Source organism: Canis lupus, chromosome 2 (genome assembly GCF_011100685.1).
Source record: "Canis lupus familiaris isolate Mischka breed German Shepherd chromosome 2, alternate assembly UU_Cfam_GSD_1.0, whole genome shotgun sequence".
In the NCBI taxonomy this organism is placed as follows: domain Eukaryota; kingdom Metazoa; phylum Chordata; class Mammalia; order Carnivora; family Canidae; genus Canis; species Canis lupus.
Genome location: NC_049223.1, coordinates 78,132,318 through 78,151,455, shown reverse-complemented (window position 1 = coordinate 78,151,455; position 19,138 = coordinate 78,132,318). Strand labels below are relative to the sequence as shown.

Sequence of the window (19,138 nt, the reverse complement as noted above, 5' to 3'; positions counted from 1 at the left end):
GAAGCACTGCAGAGGGGATGGAAGCTTGGGGTGGTCACTGCTGTCCAAGCAGCAACCCCCCTCCACCCTTCTGCACCAGAGAGAGAGAACAGGGTCGCCTCTGGCACTGATCTGGGGAGGGGGGTCACCGCGGGGGCTGTGGAAGTGGTCCTCCCTGCCTATGGGGACCCCCCCAAACCCACCATGATCTTGAAAACTGTAAATTCCACCATGGATTTTTTTTTTTTTTTTAAATTCCACCATGGATTAAGGGAATACGGGAGCTCTGCTTTTGGCGTTTTGACTTGGGGACCCGAAAGCTACGCAGCTGAAACAGAAAAACAGACCCCGAGAAATCTCTACTAATCAAACTCATCAAACCAGAGTCAGAGCGTTTCCCAACAAACCCAACACTGTTTCCTAGTAAGTTCTTTTTCACTTTGCAGAGGTGTGTTATCTGATCTCCTGGTAGCAATGACTTATAATTACACATTATTCCATAAGTCACCATATGAGAGCCTTTCTGATGAGCATTAATTGTCCTTAAATTAGCTCGATATATGTCTGTGCTTTTGTTCTGGAATCTACATGACTTTAAACAAAGCCAACCAGCATCCAAAGGAAAAAAAAAAAGGCTCCCAAAGGGGGTGTGTGGTAAAACAGTAGTCAAAGACCCTTTCTCTTGGCAAATGGTTAGGAATCTTTGATTTTCTAGAAGTCTTCTGAGGTCCCAATTCTGGGGCCAATCCATTCTGTAGAAGAAACAGAAGGAGGAGGACTTTGGTGGGAGCCTGTTCCACTCCTGATTCTCTTTTGAGTGACACCTGATTTTCCCCTCACTCGACACCATATCAGGAGGGGCCACCCAGAGACATAGAAGCACCCAGACAGGAGGACGCCCTGGAGCTCTCTCAGCTCCATACTACTTACAGCAGGAGGCGAAGACCACAAGAACCCCAAAGGCCTTCATTCCCGAGGACACCAGGGGGTCAGAGGCACCAGGATCGCACCTTCCTCTGCCAGCTGAACTCCTGAAAAAGACCAAAATGAGGTGAGGCCATGTGGGTGCAAAACCCCAATCACAGTGCAGGGCTCAGAGCAAAGGGATCCTTTTTAAAACTATTTATCTTTGAATATGATCCCCCCTCTGGTATTTAGACCTAAATATAAAGATACGAAGGACTCAGTTGTCTGAAAAGTGCAAGTGTTTCTTTTCTTTTTCTGGCAACATCATCCCTTCAACTCCTTCTTTTTATTTTTTTCTTTTGAGGAGTCAGCATTTCCTCTGTTCCCAAGTTTACAGTCATTGGGGTGGATGGGTGGGGGGATCCGTGATGGAAATCTCGCGCCAGGAAGTCTAGCCCCACCTGCACGGTGGGCCCCTGCCCATGTCTTTCTTCCTTGGTATCAGGTATCTCATTCAGGAGCTTAGCCCCTCTGAATCTTGGCTTCCTCTCCTATCAAGTGAGTCTAAAATTCCTATCAGTAATTTCGAACATTTATTAAGACGTGACTTAATGCCAGGTACTGTTTTCTTTAGGGTCTTCACGGGTATTCCATGAGTTAATCCTTATAACCTGAAAGGCTCTGTAGTAGTTTTAGAGACAGAGAAACAAGAGTCAGAACAGCTTCCTTGAATCCACATAACCCCCAGCTTCACGACTTGGGGGGACCTATGGAAACAATGGAGGTAAAGCTGCTCAATACTGTGAAATGCTGTGACAGCGAAACGTACCCCTCTTATTACTCTTAGCAACAGTAAGGGTCCCCATACATGGCTCGCTTCCCACAGGACAACAGAGGAGGGCTGGGCATCCCCTGTCATCCCAAGGACCCACCCCCACCCCTATCCCCGTTCTGGCAACAGCTCTCTCTAAATTCAAGTGGTCTTGATGTGGCCCATCAGAAATCAGGCTAGATCTGATAACAGCAGGACTTGGAGTATGAACAATAGCTCCGTTGAGCCCAGAGAATTTGGCAGGTACAGAGCTTTGGCTAGATTTACTCTCTGTGACAAAGTTTCCCAGGAAAACTTCAAAATGAGTGTCCTGCTGCAGAGCCCCAGGGCCAGTTCATCAGGGGTCTTTGCTACCTCTGGCCCTCTCTGCCCAGATTCTGCTGGAGGCTGTCCGGCTAGGCCCTGACCAGTCCTGGTCCCAGCCAGTCTCTGTTTCAAGTGCCGCAGGGAGGTTTTTAAATTAGGTTCCATCTCTCTGGGCTGGCTCCCTTTCCTCTTCTGAATCTGCAAAAATAACCGTGTGATGGTTTAGTCCAAGAAGAAGGCACATACGTCTTTTAAATGAGCAGGTGATGACGTTTTGGAGAGACAAAGAAAGGGACCTGGGTGCGTTACTGGTAATGAAATCAGTGTCTCTCTGTGCTCCAGCTCTTCTTCTCTGTGCCAGCTTCTCTCTCTGTGCCAGCTTCTCCTTCTGTGTGCCAGATTCTCCCTTTGTGTGTCAGCTTCTCCCTCTGATGCCAGCTTCTTCCTCTGTGTGTCAGCTTCTCCCTCTGTGTGTCAGCTTCTCCCTCTATATGCCAGCTTTTCCCTCTGTATCAGCTTCTCCCTCTGTGTGCCAGCTTCTCCATGTCAGCATCTCCCTCTGTATGCCAGCTTTCCCCTCTGTATGCCAGCCTCTCCCTCTGTGTGCCAGCTTCTCCCTCTGTGTGTCAGCTTCTCTGAACATCAGTTTCTTCCTGTGTGTCAGCTTCTCCCTCTCTCCAGTCTTGCTTTGTTCACTTCCTGACAGGTGTCTCTCCTAGGAGCCTCCTGAGAATGCACTTCTCTGTCTCAGGGTTTGTGTCCTGGGAGGCCAATCTAAGCCCATGTAGAGTGATAAGCAGTGAACTCACGTCCAAAAGGATGGGTTTGAAGGGGACTTGAATTATCTTAAATTTATATTCCACTCCTTTGCTCCCCACGTGACCCTACTAGGTAGAGCCTATCACCTTCCCTTCTTGCTTGGCAGTTGAGAAAAGCAAGGTTCAGAGAAAAGTGACATGCAGCTACCAAGTGGCAGGACCAGGACTGAACCTCTGGTCCCAACTTCCAAATTCAGTGCTCTTTCTACTTCGCCAGGCTCCCTGCCTAGACCTCTTGCCCATGTGGCATTCTGAGGCATTTTCACAGACACCGGCCTTCACACTATGACTTAGGCAAGACCGGCATGGCTCGTCCCTTTGACTGATTGCTTGCAGGTGCTTTAGATTGTGCTGGGCCCAAAGCAAGAGCACAGGGCCAGCAGCCCAGGGATCTGATGAAGGGCAAGAACATGGTAGGGAAGGCAGCATGGACTCCAATGCCAGCCTCTGGGGGAGCAGCCAGCAAGTTGGCAGGTCTCCGTGAGCTACCGCTCTCAGACCCACCAATTCATCTTACAGACTATGCTGACACATGGGTTGGCTTTTCTCCCCGTGGAGTAAATAAGGAGGAAAGAAAGATCATTCTATTTTGTTCACCTCTTTATCCCTAGTACCTAACCAGCACAGGTGGGGCCTGACACACACTAGTACTGATGGTGAGGATGGGAACTTTTGGTGGTGTCCCATTTTTACACCCTGGGTGGCTTCTGAGCACTTGACATACAGTTACTCATTAAGTCCTCACGGCCTTCAGCTGGAGAAATACTGCTATTACCTCCATGGTGCAGATAAGGAAGCCAGGCATGGAGAGATGGAAGTAAATAAATATTTGAGGAATGAATGAATGCATGAATGATCAGAATATGATCATGCTTCAAGTTACAGAAATATAAACAAAACTATCCCCTACTGGGGGCCAGCATGGGGCTAAGCACAGCTTGTAGATTATCTCTTTAAACCCTCTTTTAATGCTCCCAACGTGGCCTAGATGATGAACCCAGCTTGTCGATGAAAGAATAGAGACTGGCAGAGGTTAGGCATTTTGTCCTGCAAATCGACAGAACCAGGACTCGACTCAGGTGTGTCAACACCAAAGGCGGCATCCCTAACCTTTAGCTGTCTGCTTCCCTGTGGGTCATTGGGCCGAGGGGCTCTACCTATCTAAAACAGGGCTGAGAAAACAAAACCAAAACTACCCAAGCATCCAAGCAGATGCCACGAACACTCTTATTTGAGGCACGATGCCAGCAAGGGGTCAGCCTCTCTTTCTCGGCCCCAGCGGAAGAACAGGAAGGGGATTACAGTGGCGGCTGTTAGTAGGCAGGCAGGCAGGCAGGCAAGGGAGAGACAGGAGTGATCAAAACAAGAACTGACCAAGCCTATGGACCTGGGGCCACCGAGTGTAGGGGCAGATGGTTCTAGCTACATCAGCTTGGAGTGATTATTGATGTCAAGTCGTCAAGAAAAGGCTGCATTGTATAAGAGACTGCAAAGGCGCAAGGCAAATAACTTCAGATTCTCTGTTGGAGAAGAGGGTTGGAGCAGGGCTCTATACTTCCTGGCAGAGCCACTGAAGTGCACTGAGCCTTAGCTGCATCATCTGTCAGGTGGAGACAATGCGCCTGACCCCCTGTGGATTGCCAGCAAGATTCAACAAGTTCCAGAGATAACAACCTGGGATTAGTCAACAGTAGCCAAGGTGAGTTACCATGTTTGCTATGTTTTGTTTAAGAAGACAGGAAAGGAGAACATTATGGATGTTTTCCAATAATATGGGGAAACCGTAGAAACCTGTAGTACTTTAAGAGCTAAATTTCATTACCCAGAAACTTCCCTTTTGCAGGTCCCCTTGGGAAGCCAAAACATCAGGATATATAGTAACTGTGCCAGCCTCTGGGCCTCCCTACCAGAGCACACACCTGGTCCCCCCCTCTGAGATCAAGGTTATCCGTGGTCTCAATCGACACATCTGGTGGGATCGAGGACAGAATAGGACACTGGGTATAGACTCCAAAATCTAGAGGCTGCTAGTTCAAAAAGAGGCCAACTGCTCTTTGGGGACCAGCTGCCAAGAGACGGAAGCTCCTGCCTTGAGCCCAGACCTGGGGGAGGTCATTTAGACTTCAAACTAGATATCCCTGGGGGATACCAAGTGGCACCTAGCCAGTCCCTCAGTGGAAAAGCCAGCTATGGAATCAGCATTGCCTCTTCATTAATTTAACTCTGATTTGCTGAGCACCTACCATGAAGCAGGCACTGTGTCAGCCAAGCAGGGGACTCAGACACAGGCACAGGCTCCTTCCCTGTAGGAGCTCATACCCTACTAAAGCAGGGGCACATTGTAGGATGAGACCAACATGATAATGAGCACTAGTTCTCACCAAGTGCTCACCAAGTGCCCAGCACTGTGCTAAGAACTTTCCAGGTTGAATCTGATTTCACCCTTGCCACACTCCCATTCTTACCACCTACATTCTTACAGAGATAGAAACTGAGGTCCAGAGAAGTGTCATCAGCTACCCAAGGTCTCCAGCTAGCAAGCGGTGGAGCCAGGATTCACACTCAAGCCTGGACTCCAGGGGCCATACCGGCCACCTCACCACCAGTGCAATAGGTAGGTACAGGTAAAGATGCCATGTGGGAATGCCGGGGTGGGGCTCTGGGGGTACAGAGAGTGGGCTTTGGAATCAGCCAGACTGGGGTTCTGGAGCTGCTCTCCCACTCATTAACTTGAGGGACCCTGAGGTCAATTGTTTTCTATGGCAAAGGAGACCAATGATGCCTTTCTGGAAGAGAGCACTGAAGATGGGAGGAACTGACGTAGTGAGGGTGCATGGTGCCATCCTGGGCATGTTCCACTAGACCAAAAGGGATCAGCCAAAGCCCATGAAGTTTGGGGGTGGGGAGGAGGTGGTCAGGAAAGGCCTTCGTGAAAAAGGAGACTTTTTAACAGGGGATCAGTAAGTTTGGATTAACTTCGAGAAAGGAAGTGGGGTGGGGCAGGCAAGAGCAGAAAGACCCTGGAGATGAAAAGACTGAAGGCCCAGTTGGGGAACAAGCTGGCTGGAACTCATGGAGTCAGTGGAGGAGTAAGGCAACCGTGGCTGGAAAGGAGGATGAGTCCACATTTAAGCTGGTGGTGCAGGGACCTCTGGCCACATTTCCTGAGAATCCATTTTGCGGTTCCACCAGAGACCAGGCATTATAGGGTTTGTCTTCTGAAGACACGCTCTTTAAAGGAAAAGGGGAGACAAAGGTAGATCTCTTTAAAGAGGAGGAAGGCACAGCAATTGGCGAGTTGGCTTCCTTTCTTTCCCTCCAGCCTCCCCCTGGCACTGCACATCACATGGCACCAGAGACCAAAGGGCCCATACTGTTAAATATTAAACAGACCTTAGGCCTAAGCACCATTTCCCTGCGCACGCACACACACACACACACACACACACACACACGGTGAGAAGCAAATTTGATTTTCCAAAAGATTGCATAATTCTTAGGTGATATTAAAATAGCTGATGAAGAATCTACTTTAATCTTTTTTGGGTGGGCGTCGAAGGCCTGAAGAGCATTGCTTAGATATTTCTGACAGAATCGTTTACAAGAAATAAGCCACCAGCATGGAGCTGCAAAGCCAACAGCTCCTAAGACCGCCACCTCCTGCAACCTCTTGGGGCCTCAGATGCCACCCTGGATGTCCAGGGCGGGTGAGCGGGTGACCCTAGCAGGAGGCCTGCCCCCCAGCAGCTCCCACAATCAGGTACTGCTTTTCTGAGATGGGAAGAAACATCACTGCTGAAATGATCCCCTCCTTCCCTGGGCCTGAAAAACTTCCTGTCAGCACCAATCGCTTGGCACATCATCACGTCCAGCCTGCGCCCGCTCTTCCATTCTTGGCTCAAACTGTATGGAAAACAATCTGATTTGTAACTCTTTAGGGGTGTGTGACAGGCCTCCTTAACCAAATTGTGACCATCTTGTGGGTGGGTCAGAGTTGTGCCCTACTGTAATCCTGCGTCCATGCGTCTGGGATACACTAGATAGCAAATATCTGGCCACAATGCTAGGTAATGAATCCTAATCCTCTCCACTGATAATTTGGTTCTTGGATGTCTACTAACATCATCTTCCAATAATGTAGTCACAAAATTATTCATCTGCATATTCCAAGAATCTAGAACAGTGCCTGGCAGGCAATAATAGTCCAGTAAGGGCTCCTTCTGAAGCCATCTCAATTCCATTTTGGAAGAGTCTTCATCCATCAAGTTGGGATCTGAAGGGTGAGTGGGCATTAGGCAAAAGAAAGGAGGAAGCCAAGTGTGGGGAGGATGGAGAAGGATCTTCCAGGTATCGGGGACAGCAGGAGCAATGCTGGAGTGTGGCCCTGTGGCAGGGAACTGGCTTGGCTGGGGGTGGGGTGGGGGTAGGGGTGGTGTCTGGAGGAGCCGTAGGTCTTGGACAGAGTCAGAGAACGTGTCCCCTCCCACTCGAGCAGGAGAGAGGGAGGAAGGCAGGCAAGTGTGTAGTCTGATGGCAGGACATTAAGAAGGCTTCCATAGGATGGCTTCTACTTTCTCCCTGAAGAGGGAAGTAGGGATTCTTCTATGTGGGAGGAGGGGCAGGGAGAGGGAAGAGAGGAGAGGTTTCAGGAGAGAGGACAGGTCTGAAGTCACCGCGGAGGAGAGAGGAGACAGGACGGAACCGTGGGAAGTGGAAGGATTTCTTCTGAAGTGTTGAGGGTCCAGTAGAAGTTGGAGACCACATCTTTCCATTACCCCCAGGACCACGGCTGGTCAAGGTTTCTCCAGCCCCTGGGTGTGGGTGGACTGATGGATGGAAACTCCATCAGCCCTCAGGTGGGAGGGATGGAGAGGCCCCCGGAGAAGCGCAGGGGGGACTCTCCTAAGGGAATGGTCTGGGTAGAGGGCCTCGGGCTGGACAGGGCAGGGAAGAGGTAGGCCGCGGTGGGGAGAAAGGGCACAGGGCAACGGGCTGGGGTTTCCACCGTGGGGTGAAAGACAAATGGGTAGCGGTGACTGGGGTTGCCAGAAGCGTAGGGGTAGAGGTGAGGAGGGGCAGAGCAGGGGCAGAAGCAACTGATACCAAGGAAGGGATGGAAGTGGGGGTGCTGATGAGGAAGTTGGAGGGGTTGCCCTGAGGACAGACAAGGCCCCAGCTGGACTCATGCCCTAGAAGCACCCTGGCAGCCTGTAGGGTTCGCAGGAAACCAGTCCAGCAGCTGCCCCCCAAGCCGGGAACACTGAAGGGCTGGGGCCTGCCCCGAGGTCACGGGAGCCAGGAGCCCCCCCCCCACCTGCTCGCCCCAGGGCCGGGCTGGGCGGCCCAGAAGGAAGCACGTGGCCCCCTCGGGCGCGTTGCCCGGGAGACGCGGGCTGTTTACCAGCGGCCGGAGCCGGCGGACAGGCGGATGGAGCAAGGATGGAGCAGCGGCAGGTGAGCGCGCCGGCCACGGCCACCGCCAGGGTCACGGCCAGGGCGACGCCCCGGGGACAGGACGGGCCCGGGGAGAAGCGGCCACTCCCGGGGCCACGCAGGCCCGGCCCAGCTCACCGTTGCAGGAATGGGGCAGCTCCCGGGCTCCGCGGAAGCCCCGGGGCCTGGACGGGGACACCGACCCGCGGGGACCAGAGGCCGTCCCGCACACCGAGAGGCCCGAACCAGACCAGACCGGAGCTCCCCCAGACCCGTGCTCTTTCACCTGGGCGCCTCTCACTTTCTAGACGTCCCCTCCTGCCCCTCCCCCAAATGCCTGCTTCTGCTGTTCCAGCCCCTTTCGGTCTAGAGGGGCCTGCGGGCACTTGGAAGATCTTCTGCAGCTATCCTCCTCCACCTGCCCCTCCCCACGCTGCTCCTGCAACCGTCCCCACTGCCTTTTCCAAACCTTTGATCACTTGATGGCTTGCGGTCCAATTTCTCCACTCCCCCTTTGAAACGTGGCACTCTGCGTGGGACAGTGCATTCTACTCATTTAGTCGGGGGTAGAACTGGGAATGGTACCAAAGTTTTCTCCTGCTCAGGCCAACTACCATCTCCTGTTGATTCTTCTGAGTGCCTTTCATGCCTTTCATCCTGACAGCCTCACCAGGGGGGCGGGGTGGGGATTGGCAGGGGATAGTATTAACTGATAAACATTTTTAAAAGACCAATTCAAATGTATGCATCCTCGGTATACATCAGCAGATGGTACGTGGGTGGGTGTATTTTACTGCGTTTACCGTGGGTTTAGATTTGGGCTGTGAGTGGATGAGGGTGGTCTGACCCTGTGCTGAGGGGCGGGTGGGGGGGGGGCTCCTTAGGAAAGCAGGAGGATGGCCTCAGCCTTTCCTGTCACATGTTCTCCCTTTCCAGTTGATTGGGTGAGTAATCTTAAGGAATGGGTGCCTGCCCTTTTGGCAGTTCCCTGGAAACAGTTACCAATGTTTGTTTCCTGACTGCTAGCAAGCCTCTGGGGTGCAGCTATTCTGTTTAAGTAAACAGGCCACTTGCCTAATCAGCTGGCAGCTTGATGGATGCCTACACCTAGGTCTTGTCAAATCACTTTGTGGTTGAGCGATTGCCAGGCCTAGAGGTGGGGAAACGAGCTGAGCCGGGATAATGATGGGCTCTGCGTGAGTCTTCCTGGCCCCAGGGGCGGGATGGGCAGGGTTCGGGGACCCAAGGTGTGGCTGCAGAGGCACTGTTGGCCCAGGGTCCCCAAACACCTGTTTCCCCTGCTTCCCCTCTCCATGGGATAGATGCTGGGGAGAGCTGGTGCTCCCTCCATGTAACAGATGGTCCCCGAGCTCGGGAGGAGGCAGTGGGTTATGAAAGCAGGTTCGATGGAATGGTTTTACCTGAAGGAGGTGTTAGTCTCTAAATAACCATGAGTGGGCTTATAGGAATTAGTCATAATTGAGGTTTTTTTTTTTTTTTTTTTCTCTCTCTCTCTCTGAGATAGCTCGCAGTCATGTTATCTTATGACCAGGGTGTCTTGAATATGACACCCCCTGAACATGGATAATTATATAGTACCAAAAGGTATAGAAAGTGCATGCACATACTCAAGTTTTACTGTTAAAAATAATCCAGCAGAGAGCCTGCAAGAACACATGACTTTCCTCATCAAAGTTGTTAAGGAAGAGGTTTCTAAGTTACCAAACTTACTGACAGTTAAACCGTCCCGAGGCATGTGTGGGAGTTAGAAGCCAAGTCTGTGATAATTCTGTAGAAGCTGTGGCAAATTAATAGCCATTCCTTGAGGCGGGGAGGGTGAGCCGAGAAGGGGAGCTGGTTCCCGAGTTGAGCTTATCTTTGGCAGAACAGTTGGACAATTATGACCTTCTTGTGTCATCCTGAGTTAAAGTGCAGAGCTGCTTAATTGCAAGGGAAAGACTTTAGAACTAAACCAACAGGGAAGAAACCACGTTTTTCACAGTTGATCAGAAAATAGATTAAATTAACAAGGAGATGGGCAGGCTTTTTTCATGCCAAGGAGAAGGTTCCTGAACTCCCAGCAGCCAGACTGGGTGTGAAAGCCTAGCGAGAAGTGGAAGATGGGAGTGTGGAAAGACCCCGTCTGTGGACAGGGTAAAGCGAACACAGAGGCTTTTAAGTTAAGAAATGGAGGACAGGGATCCCTGGGTGGCGCAGCGGTTTGGCGCCTGCCTTTGGCCCAGGGCACGATCCTGGAGACCCGGGATCGAATCCCACGTCGGGCTCCCGGTGCATGGAGCCTGCTTCTCCCTCTGCCTGTGTCTCTGCCTCTCTCTCTCTCTCTCTCTGTGACTATCATAAATAAAAAAAAAAATAATTATTAAAAAAAAAAAAAAAAAAAAGAAATGGAGGACAGCTTTTGAACTGGCTAGTGCCTCGGGGATATAGGGGAAGACTGTGTTTTGTTTGGGTCTGGTCTTAATGGAGAGGGAGAGGATACTTTCTAAAATTTGGCAAGATGGGTGAGAGGCACCGAACGGTAATGTTAGAATGGAAGGCTGCAAGGCTGGCATTACATTGCTCAGGATTGTGTGACAAAGGTAGCGTGGAGTCAGTTTGAGGTGAGGATGCAATGAAAGTGTGGAATTAGAAAGCGTTATTAGAAAAGCATTATTTTGCATTTTTGAGGCAAGTTCAGAGGCTGTAGCTCATTAAAATCAGCCTTCCGGCGTTTCTGTGCAGTGGGCAGGGCAGGTGAACGTCCCAAAATAAGCCCAGCTGGTTAGAGGTGACTAGGAGTAGAACCACTTTTTCCCTCTCCTGGGGAAAATGCTCTGCAGCAACAGGTAAGACTTTTGGACATAAAGTGATAGAAAGCGCTAAACAAACAGAAAACCAAAAACAAAAGCAAAAGCACCTTACCTTTTCTTAAGCCAAGCCTGGAACTTATAGCCCTGGTTACATTATTTCATATTACTACCATCCTGTTGCGGATAAAGGGACTGATGCTAGAGGTATTTAAATAATGTCTCCAAGGTCATATGGCTAATTCTATAGATGGGGAAAGAGATGTATCAGAAAGGTAGAATGATGGTCCCATGGTAGCACAGCTAACTCTCTGCAGAGCCTGAAACAGAACCCCAGACTTGGGACACCAGGTCCTGGTTCCTTTGTACTCAAATATGCTACTTCTTGGGGATGGTGACGCACTGAGAAGTTACCAGAAGGTCTCTAGAGGGCGGGGAGAGACCTGGTCAACCTATGGGCAGAAAGCAGCAGTGCAGTGGTGGTCAGGATTCCAAGGGAGGAGGGGAGCCCTAGACATCCCCCCTCCCCACAGTGTCCTGGGAAGGATGTAACCAGGGCCTTGGGGGGGTGGTGGTGGTGGTAGCCTTGTTAATGAAGGGGTCACCAAGGTGGTGAGGAGGGAGAAGGAGACCTGATCTGGCAATTCTGGCCTGAGTAGAGAAATGCCCACGCCCCTACCGAGCTTGGGAACACGGGGCTTCTGTGGGATTTTGCTAGCACTCATGAGCACCCTTAGCGTAGGAGACCCACCTAAAGAGGCCCTCAAAGTGTTCACCAGGTAGCCGGGAAGACAGAAGGTGAAGCCTAGGTCCTCCAGAATAGGACCTGGTGTCACAAGACCCAGGTTCTAGTTCAGGCTGTGCTGATAGCTGGCTTTGTGACCATGGGGCAATTGCTCTGCCCTTCTGGCTCATACATCTGTAGAATCAGCACGTGTCCAGAGTCCCCTATGGAGTTGGTCTAAGACACAGTTTGGTACATGTGGCCTGCTGCCAGTTTTATGTGGCTTGTGGGCTAAGAATAGGTTTTATACTTTTAAATGGGTGAAAAAAAAGAAGAGGAATATTTTGTGCCACATGAAAATTGTATGAAATTCAGATTTCAGTGTCCATAAATGAAGCTTTATGGGAACACAGCCACACCCATTCGTTTACCTACTGTCTATGGCGGCTGTCACCCTCCAATGGCAGACTTGTGGAGTTGTGACAGACCCTATGGCTGTCAAAACTGTAAATATGGGCTATCTGGCCATTTACAGAAAAGGTTTGCTGGCCCCTCATCTAGAACCTGCATACCTCCCTGTGAGTTCTGGCCAAGGGGCCAATTTTCAACAGTGCTCCCCTCCCCTTTCCCATCCCCCTGGTGACAAAGTTAGGGTGGTGGAGGGATTTTTTTACATGGAGTGATTTGTGCAGAGCCACCTACCAAGGTTGAAAGAAAAGACAGGAGGAAGGAAAACAAAGTAAGATTAAAGTGTAGGTAGACAGGAAGAGTCAGGTAAGGCCTGGGGGCGGCGAGGGGAACCGGGTCAGTGGCTGCAAGGGCAGGGCTGAATCATTGGACCAGAGATCATGTGGCTTCCAAAGCTGAAAACGTGCCCAGAAAAAGTTAGCCAGCCCCTGCCCTAGATTGTCACATGGCTTGTTGCTTCTCATTCCTTTGGTCTCTCAGTTTAAAGCCCCCCACCCCATAAGAATAAGAATGAGCCCCCCCACCCCCCGCCAGTCACTCTCACTTTATTTCCTCATGGCAATAATTTCTCATTGTGGACTCAACACCTGTCTTTCCTCGGTCTTGGTTCACTGATTTTTTTCCAAGTGATTGAAATGAATGAACGAGCGAAGGAATAAACGGCAGCAGGTGCCCCTCTCCCCATGCTCGAAATCCAGAGAGAAACACCTAACTCCATGCCGGTTGGCACTAATTCCGGCACCTGGGGGTGAAGGGCTTGGAGGCCAGAGTCCCAGGAAGTTTAACCCGCGGCTTGTCTTTCCTCCGCTTCCTTAGGGGTCTTGAGGAGCAATGGCCACAGAAGACCCTGTGAACATAGCGGCCCCTGAACGCAGCCCCGTTGGCAGCCCAGCCGCTGACGGCTTCGCCTGGCGGCCCGACTCGGCAAAGATGCACGTCCCAAGGCCCAAGTCCGCCAAGGGCCGGCCGCGGCCGCGTCCACACAAACCACAGGGTCCGCAGGGCGCCCAGCTGTGCTCTCCGCGCGCGCCGGCCACCCTGCCCCCGGCCGTCCCCTGTGAGTCGCCAAGCAGCCAGAGACCCGGAGCCTGCGCACCCAGGTCTCCAAACCAGGGAGCGCCCGACGAGATCCCCGAGCTGCTGCAGCAGGTGCCCATGGGCGCTTCCTCCTCCCTCAATAAATACCGAGTCCTCCCTTCCATCAACAGGAAGACCCTGGAGGAGGGCTCTGTGGACGCAGTGGCCACAAAGGCCGGCTCGCTGCAGCTGAGCAGCATCCAGGCTCTCTACCGGGAGGAGACGGGCACCATGAAGGCAAGCGAAGAAGACTCCAGAGTTCGAGCTTGTTCCCCAGAGAGGACAGTCATCGTCCGAACCAGGAGACAGATGTCATCCAGGGCCCGAGACCTGGAGGAGCCATCAGACGGAGAGGCGAGGCTGCTGCTGGCCATCAGATCCCCGTCGGGCCGAAGGTTCGTTCACCATTTCCGGCCCACTGACGCCTTACAGACCGTGGTTGCTGTGGCCGAGCGCAACAACCAGGCCACCTACCACCACTGCAGCGTCGAGACCATGGAGGTGCCCAGGAGACGTTTCTCTGACCTTAGCAGATCTCTGCAGGAGTGCAAAATCCCCCACAAGTCGGTGCTGGGCATCTCACAGGAAGAAGAGGACAGGGAGCCCTGAGTCCACAGCCACCCAGCTGGAGTCCTGGGTCTCGGAGTAAGGAGCACGCTTGGGTGCTGTGGCCTTCCGGGCAGCTCGGTACCCAGTGCCCTGCGAACCTGGTGCGCCTGTGATTCTTGGGACTCGTCCTCACAGCACCTCCTCTGAAGGAGTGAAATCTGCACGTGCGCCAAGCGTATTGAGAAGGTTCTCCTCCAATTGTTAAAGTCCCTCCAGCACTGGGGCGAACTGGCGAGGTACCCGGGCTGTTCCTGAAACCGCCGTGACCAGGCCTCCTCCTTTCCCCAGAGCTGGGTCCTTTCGGGAGCATCTGCTTGCTTTTACAACGAACCCTCGCTCTCTTGAAGCCAATGGTTTGCCTTTCTGTATTTGATGCAGGATTAAACACTTCCCAGAGAGGATTCTAGTCTGGTAAATAACCAGGGCTCAGGAAATGTCGGACTGGCATTTGTATTTCTCGCAAGCATCTTTAAGAAACAGGCAGTTGACACTATCTTAGAAGCAGCCCCCTTTGCTGGCATCGGGTGGCTAGAGTTTCTTGGGGATTACTGTTTGTGTGATGTGGCTTCAGAGGAGAGAACAGGTCTTTTGCTAATACAAATCCCCCAACACATCAACATTTCTGAAATAGTCTGAGAGCGAGAAAGTAAATTGCTTCTGCAATCGTGGATTAGCCAAGTAGCTACTCTTAGATAGAGAATAAGTAGGTTTGCAAATATCGGTAGCTACTCTCTGCATGCAACATTCTTCCCAAACTGAGAAAAACCAGTGGAATCTGATTTCCTTTGCTTTTGTCACTAATGGAATCTTTTTGATTTTGAACCGCCCAAACCTACAAGTCTGTACCAGTTTGCACCGGAGGCCCCCCTTGGCCTATCTGGGTGTGGACACATGGTTTCAGCGTCTCACCTCCTTCAAACAGAGACTCCCTGGTGTGAGGACACCAGTGTCCCTGTTCTGTGATTTCAGAACCTCCCGAGACCAAGGGTGCCTCTGTTGGGCATCACTTGGCTGCGCCCCGTACTGAGAGACCGTGTGCCCAAGTGTCTGATGGGCACGAAGTACATCTGAATGCCTTAGCCTGTTTGGTTTTCCAACTCTGAAGTGGTGACGTGGACAATTTGCCAAAGTTCTCTTGTATCGGGAGTTCAGCGAGAGTCCCACCTCTCATCTGGATCCTCGTTATAGCCAAATCGCCATCCAGATTAGGGAAACTGATCCCTCAAGATCTCAGCCATCCCAAAGCCCCGAGTACCGATGCGCCTCTCTCTGCTCCTGAGTACACAGGGAAGGCAGGCGTTCTAGAAGCCTATCGGCGTGACAGCCTCAGCAGCAAGTGCATCTTGTACCTAGATAAGGAATGTGGCTGGAAATGTTACTTCCAGCAAATTTATACTCAGCCACCGAGATTAATGCCAACTTCATCTCCTCTAAAGAAGGCTCGCCTTGTCCTACCCGCATCCCACACCACCCAGATCACTCGAGAGTGGGCTATTTCAGAATGTGTGGTAAAATTTCCTAATACCATCTCGGTTGCAAAGGTCAGCTGGGGCTTGCAGGGCCTCAGGCAGGCCCACGCAACTGGCCACCTCTCCCAACCAGCGACCATGTCAGAGGGGACGGGAGGCTCGAGCCCGGTACTCACAGTACAGGAGGTTTACCTCCCACCCAGGACTCAGGCACATATCTGCCTCTGATCTAGGAGGCTGGAGGAAGAGCCTCCTGCAAAATCACACCTACTCTGTGGTAAGAATAAAATCCCACCCACCTGGGACTCGGTAATCTCTTCAGGCAGGAAATCTGTAGAAAACTTCAGTGAAACGGAGCATGCTCCAGGGAGCTAGAATCTTCTGCACTTAGGGCTTTGCTGCTGCTATTTAGCTTGGGATTTGGGGGTGGCAAAAAATGTGGAAGGCATGAAACATAGAAATATTTTAGGGTATCTTAGGACACGTGACCAGAACTAGACTTGAGCCACCTTAATAAACTTCTTTTGGACAAAAGGATGGTGAAACAATAAAAATTGATTTGCGTGAAGCTGAGTCAGTGGAGAAGCACGCCTTCTATTTTAGCGCAGGACTCCAGCCACCGTGCTCTAGCGGACAGAGGGGCCCATTGACCTCTTGGGAAAAGCACTTGGCTGCGCTGTTAAATCCAAGTGCTCGTCCCCAGGCTCCCCGCTCCCACCCTTCCCACAGATCTTGCTTTCAGGTTATATGATAGCACCGAGCTCCGTATGGCAAGAGTCTCCTGAATTCCTCCTAAAAATCATTCCAAGTACTCTCCTTCAGAGGTTGGCAAGAACAGCTCCATCAGAATTTCAGAGGGGTGGCTCTACAGGTGGCACTGCCACATGGCCACCCTGGCCTGATGGGCTAACCTGGGCCCAGCACACTACTCCTGGTGGCCTTGGGTGACCACTCTGTAGTCACAGACCTCATTCATTGAACCAGTGGCCACTGAGGATCTTTCCTGTGTCACTCACAGGTGACTGGCATTGGCAAGGAAATGTGGAACTGCTTTGGGACTCTCAACCTCAAGGCGACTGAAGTTGGTGGAGGTAGCTTTATCCGTGAAGGACCCTGGAGTGAGGGTCAGATACACTGTTGCTGTCTCCTCGCCGTCTTGTGGAAATGCAAAGGCAAGTCCACCTTTCCAGTGATGGCACCGGGAAGCATGGTCTTTAGGGATGTGAACTTTGCATAGGACAAAGCTTCAAGACCAGTTTTCCCAGCATATCCCCTGTTACAGTCCAAGAGGTAAATTAGTCCTGGCAGCAGAAGGAACAGCAGGAGAAATAAGTGACTCATCATTTAGAATCCAAAAAATTTTCACCAACAGATGGCAGGTGGTTTTAACACAACAGTCCTTGCCCTGAAAGTACCTGGGGATCCAGCCAACAGCCGGCAAGCCAGGGCAGTCCTGATGAAGAGATGCAGGTGAACGTGACTGTCACTCCAGAGAACCTGCAGAAAATACTCCACAAACAAAGAAACGTAGACAAGTCTTGAAGTTTCCATTATAATTAAAAGCCTTCAAGTCCATTGTCAGATCTCTCTCCCCATCATGCATTACAAACGTAGGCGCTCCAGGAGCTGAGCTGCTTCACTTTGGTCCATGCTCTTACCACTATTTCAAGTGGGTTTCTAGTGTCAAATAAAGCCATGCTGCCCCGAGAGGTACAAAGTTTCGCTTTACACAGTGTTTTAATAAGTTGAGATAAAAGGGTGTGTGGTTTCCCGTAGCATGAGGTGTAGTTTCGATGAGCCTTTCATAGGGTAAGAGGATCTACTGTCCTACCTTTTCAATAGAATTGCAAAGAAAACTAGATGATTCCACCTTAGCCTTACTTTGTAATCAGTCTGAGAAGCCAGCAGGAATATCTGTCTCCCCAGTGCAATGAGTAACACACCACCATCAAGTGCAAAGTTTGGAGCCCGCTCACCCTCGCCTCGAGTCAGAACCAACCCAAACCCACAAAGGTCAGAGGCCACTGCGGAGGCGTTGGCAACATCCAAGCGGAGCCGACCCTCAGTGACTCACAAACACACAAGACAATAACTCACATTATAAAAATAAAATTGGGTGTTCTGCGTCTACACTGGCGTAATCTTTTCTGATTAGGGCAGTGTCTGGCAGCCCTTTCTGACACACCTCTGTGTTCCCTACCTTCAAACTGTGCAGGAAGTGGCGGTGCTCCTGAACAATTTATGGGGAAGGTCAAGTCTCTGGAGGTATTTTCGGACACACTTGAATCCTGTCCCAGGAAGTTGAGCCACTGATAGACAACCATCCATGGGTGTGGTTAGGCAGGCCTCAATCAGAAGGACTGCTGTGCTCGGCCGGGAGCACTCTGGCTGTTGTGTTGAGAGTAGACTGGAGGGGTCAGTGTGGTAGATGGAAAACCAGCTGTGGCCCTTGACAGTGACCAGGGTAGAGATGGTGCCAATTTGGGCCAGAACAGCAGCCATAGATATCGTGAGAGGTGTCAAATTCTGGACACATTGTCTATTAAGCCTCGAGGGAGAAAAGAGGCAAGATAGTTTTGACAAGTTGGGATTTACCCAAGTGGACGTCACCATAATGGACTGTTCCTTCAAAAATGAGCAAACATGTCAGCAACAAACACATGGTGGGCAGGGAGAAGCACTGACCAGAAGCAATGTTCATAGGAAGGAAGGAAGGAAGGAAGGAAGGAAGGAAGGAAGGAAGGAAGGGCATGAAAGGAAGGAAGTGCCCTTTTTTTGGAAAAAGTGTACAGAGAATTCCTATGCCATTCATTGCTCTTTGAGAAGAGATGCAACTAAAAATGTCACTATTTCGCTGAAAATCAATTACCATCAAACTCTCGGGGCATGCTTACGGGCCAAGGTTACTTAATCTACCTGGTTCCAGTGAAATGACACATCGTTTACCTCTCCCGCTCCTGCCTGCCTCCATTCTGTTCATTCAAATCCAGCAGCTGACTGGGGATGCATTTCTTCTTGGGAGGGCAAATAAAACCAGTGTCCTTTGACCTAATTAACAAAGCTTCCAAATTTCATGATTTTCATGCCCACCTGTTTTTTTGTTTTGTTTTGTTTTTGTTTTTGTTTTTGTTTTTTTTACAATGAGGAGATCTGTGCAGTAAGGCCTTGGTCCTTTTTGTGACCGGCTGAGAACAGCACCTTCTGGCATCTGTCCCGCGAGGGAGATGGAGGCCTGCTCTGGTCGGTGAGTACCACTGACAGGCACCCCAGGTCAGCTCTAGACCCTGCCCTCTGTGGAACCAGAGTGGCCAGCCACTTGCGGACAAACCATGGGCGAATACAGCAACTCTACTGCCCAGTTGGGAGGATGCTGCGAATGCAGCAACTCTACTGCCCAGTTTGTGTCCAACAAACTCATGGGAATGACCTGCTGCCCCGACTCCAGCCTTGCATCTAGCTTTGGAACTAGATGTCCCCCTAGACCAGACTTCAAATATACCATGTCCCCAAAGCCTCTGGATCTAGACTCTGTAGAGGGTTGATTAGTCCCCCCAACCCAGCCTGGGCCTCAGCTTGCTCTTTGCCTTCTTCCTGGAGCTCCCAACAAGGCTTCATCTTATTCAAATCATCTGTAACAATTTCATTCAACAAGTATATCCTAAGAACCTATATGCCAGGTACCTATTAAGTCTATCAATGAACAGAGCAGA

General features: G+C 51.0%; 2 protein-coding genes across 6 annotated transcripts in view; one reads left to right on the top strand and one right to left on the bottom strand.

The window, feature by feature from the left end:
- The window catches only part of PLA2G2C (phospholipase A2 group IIC), a 21,372-nt gene extending 12,431 nt beyond the window's left edge, over positions 1–8,941 (bottom strand). For 2 of the 5 annotated variants that reach the window (XR_005356103.1, XM_038531766.1), the window contains exons 1-2: positions 7,945–8,116; positions 910–1,010 (exon numbers count right to left, since the gene is read on the bottom strand). Coding sequence is in view for 4 of the 5 variants with exons in the window: in XM_038531766.1 (XP_038387694.1) it covers positions 910–1,010; positions 7,945–8,027 (184 nt within the window). In the remaining variant the exon portion in view is untranslated. Of the gene's footprint in view, positions 1–909; positions 1,011–7,944; positions 8,119–8,412; positions 8,607–8,743 lie in introns of those variants that run through there. The other 3 variants (XM_038531764.1, XM_038531765.1, XM_038531763.1) reach the window with 3 other exon arrangements.
- UBXN10 (UBX domain protein 10) lies at positions 8,150–19,138 on the top strand. Its single transcript, XM_038531762.1, has 2 exons — positions 8,150–8,295; positions 13,090–19,138. The coding sequence occupies exon 2, from the start codon at positions 13,105–13,107 to the stop codon at positions 13,957–13,959; it is 855 nt and encodes a 284-aa protein (XP_038387690.1). The 5' UTR covers positions 8,150–8,295; positions 13,090–13,104; the 3' UTR covers positions 13,960–19,138.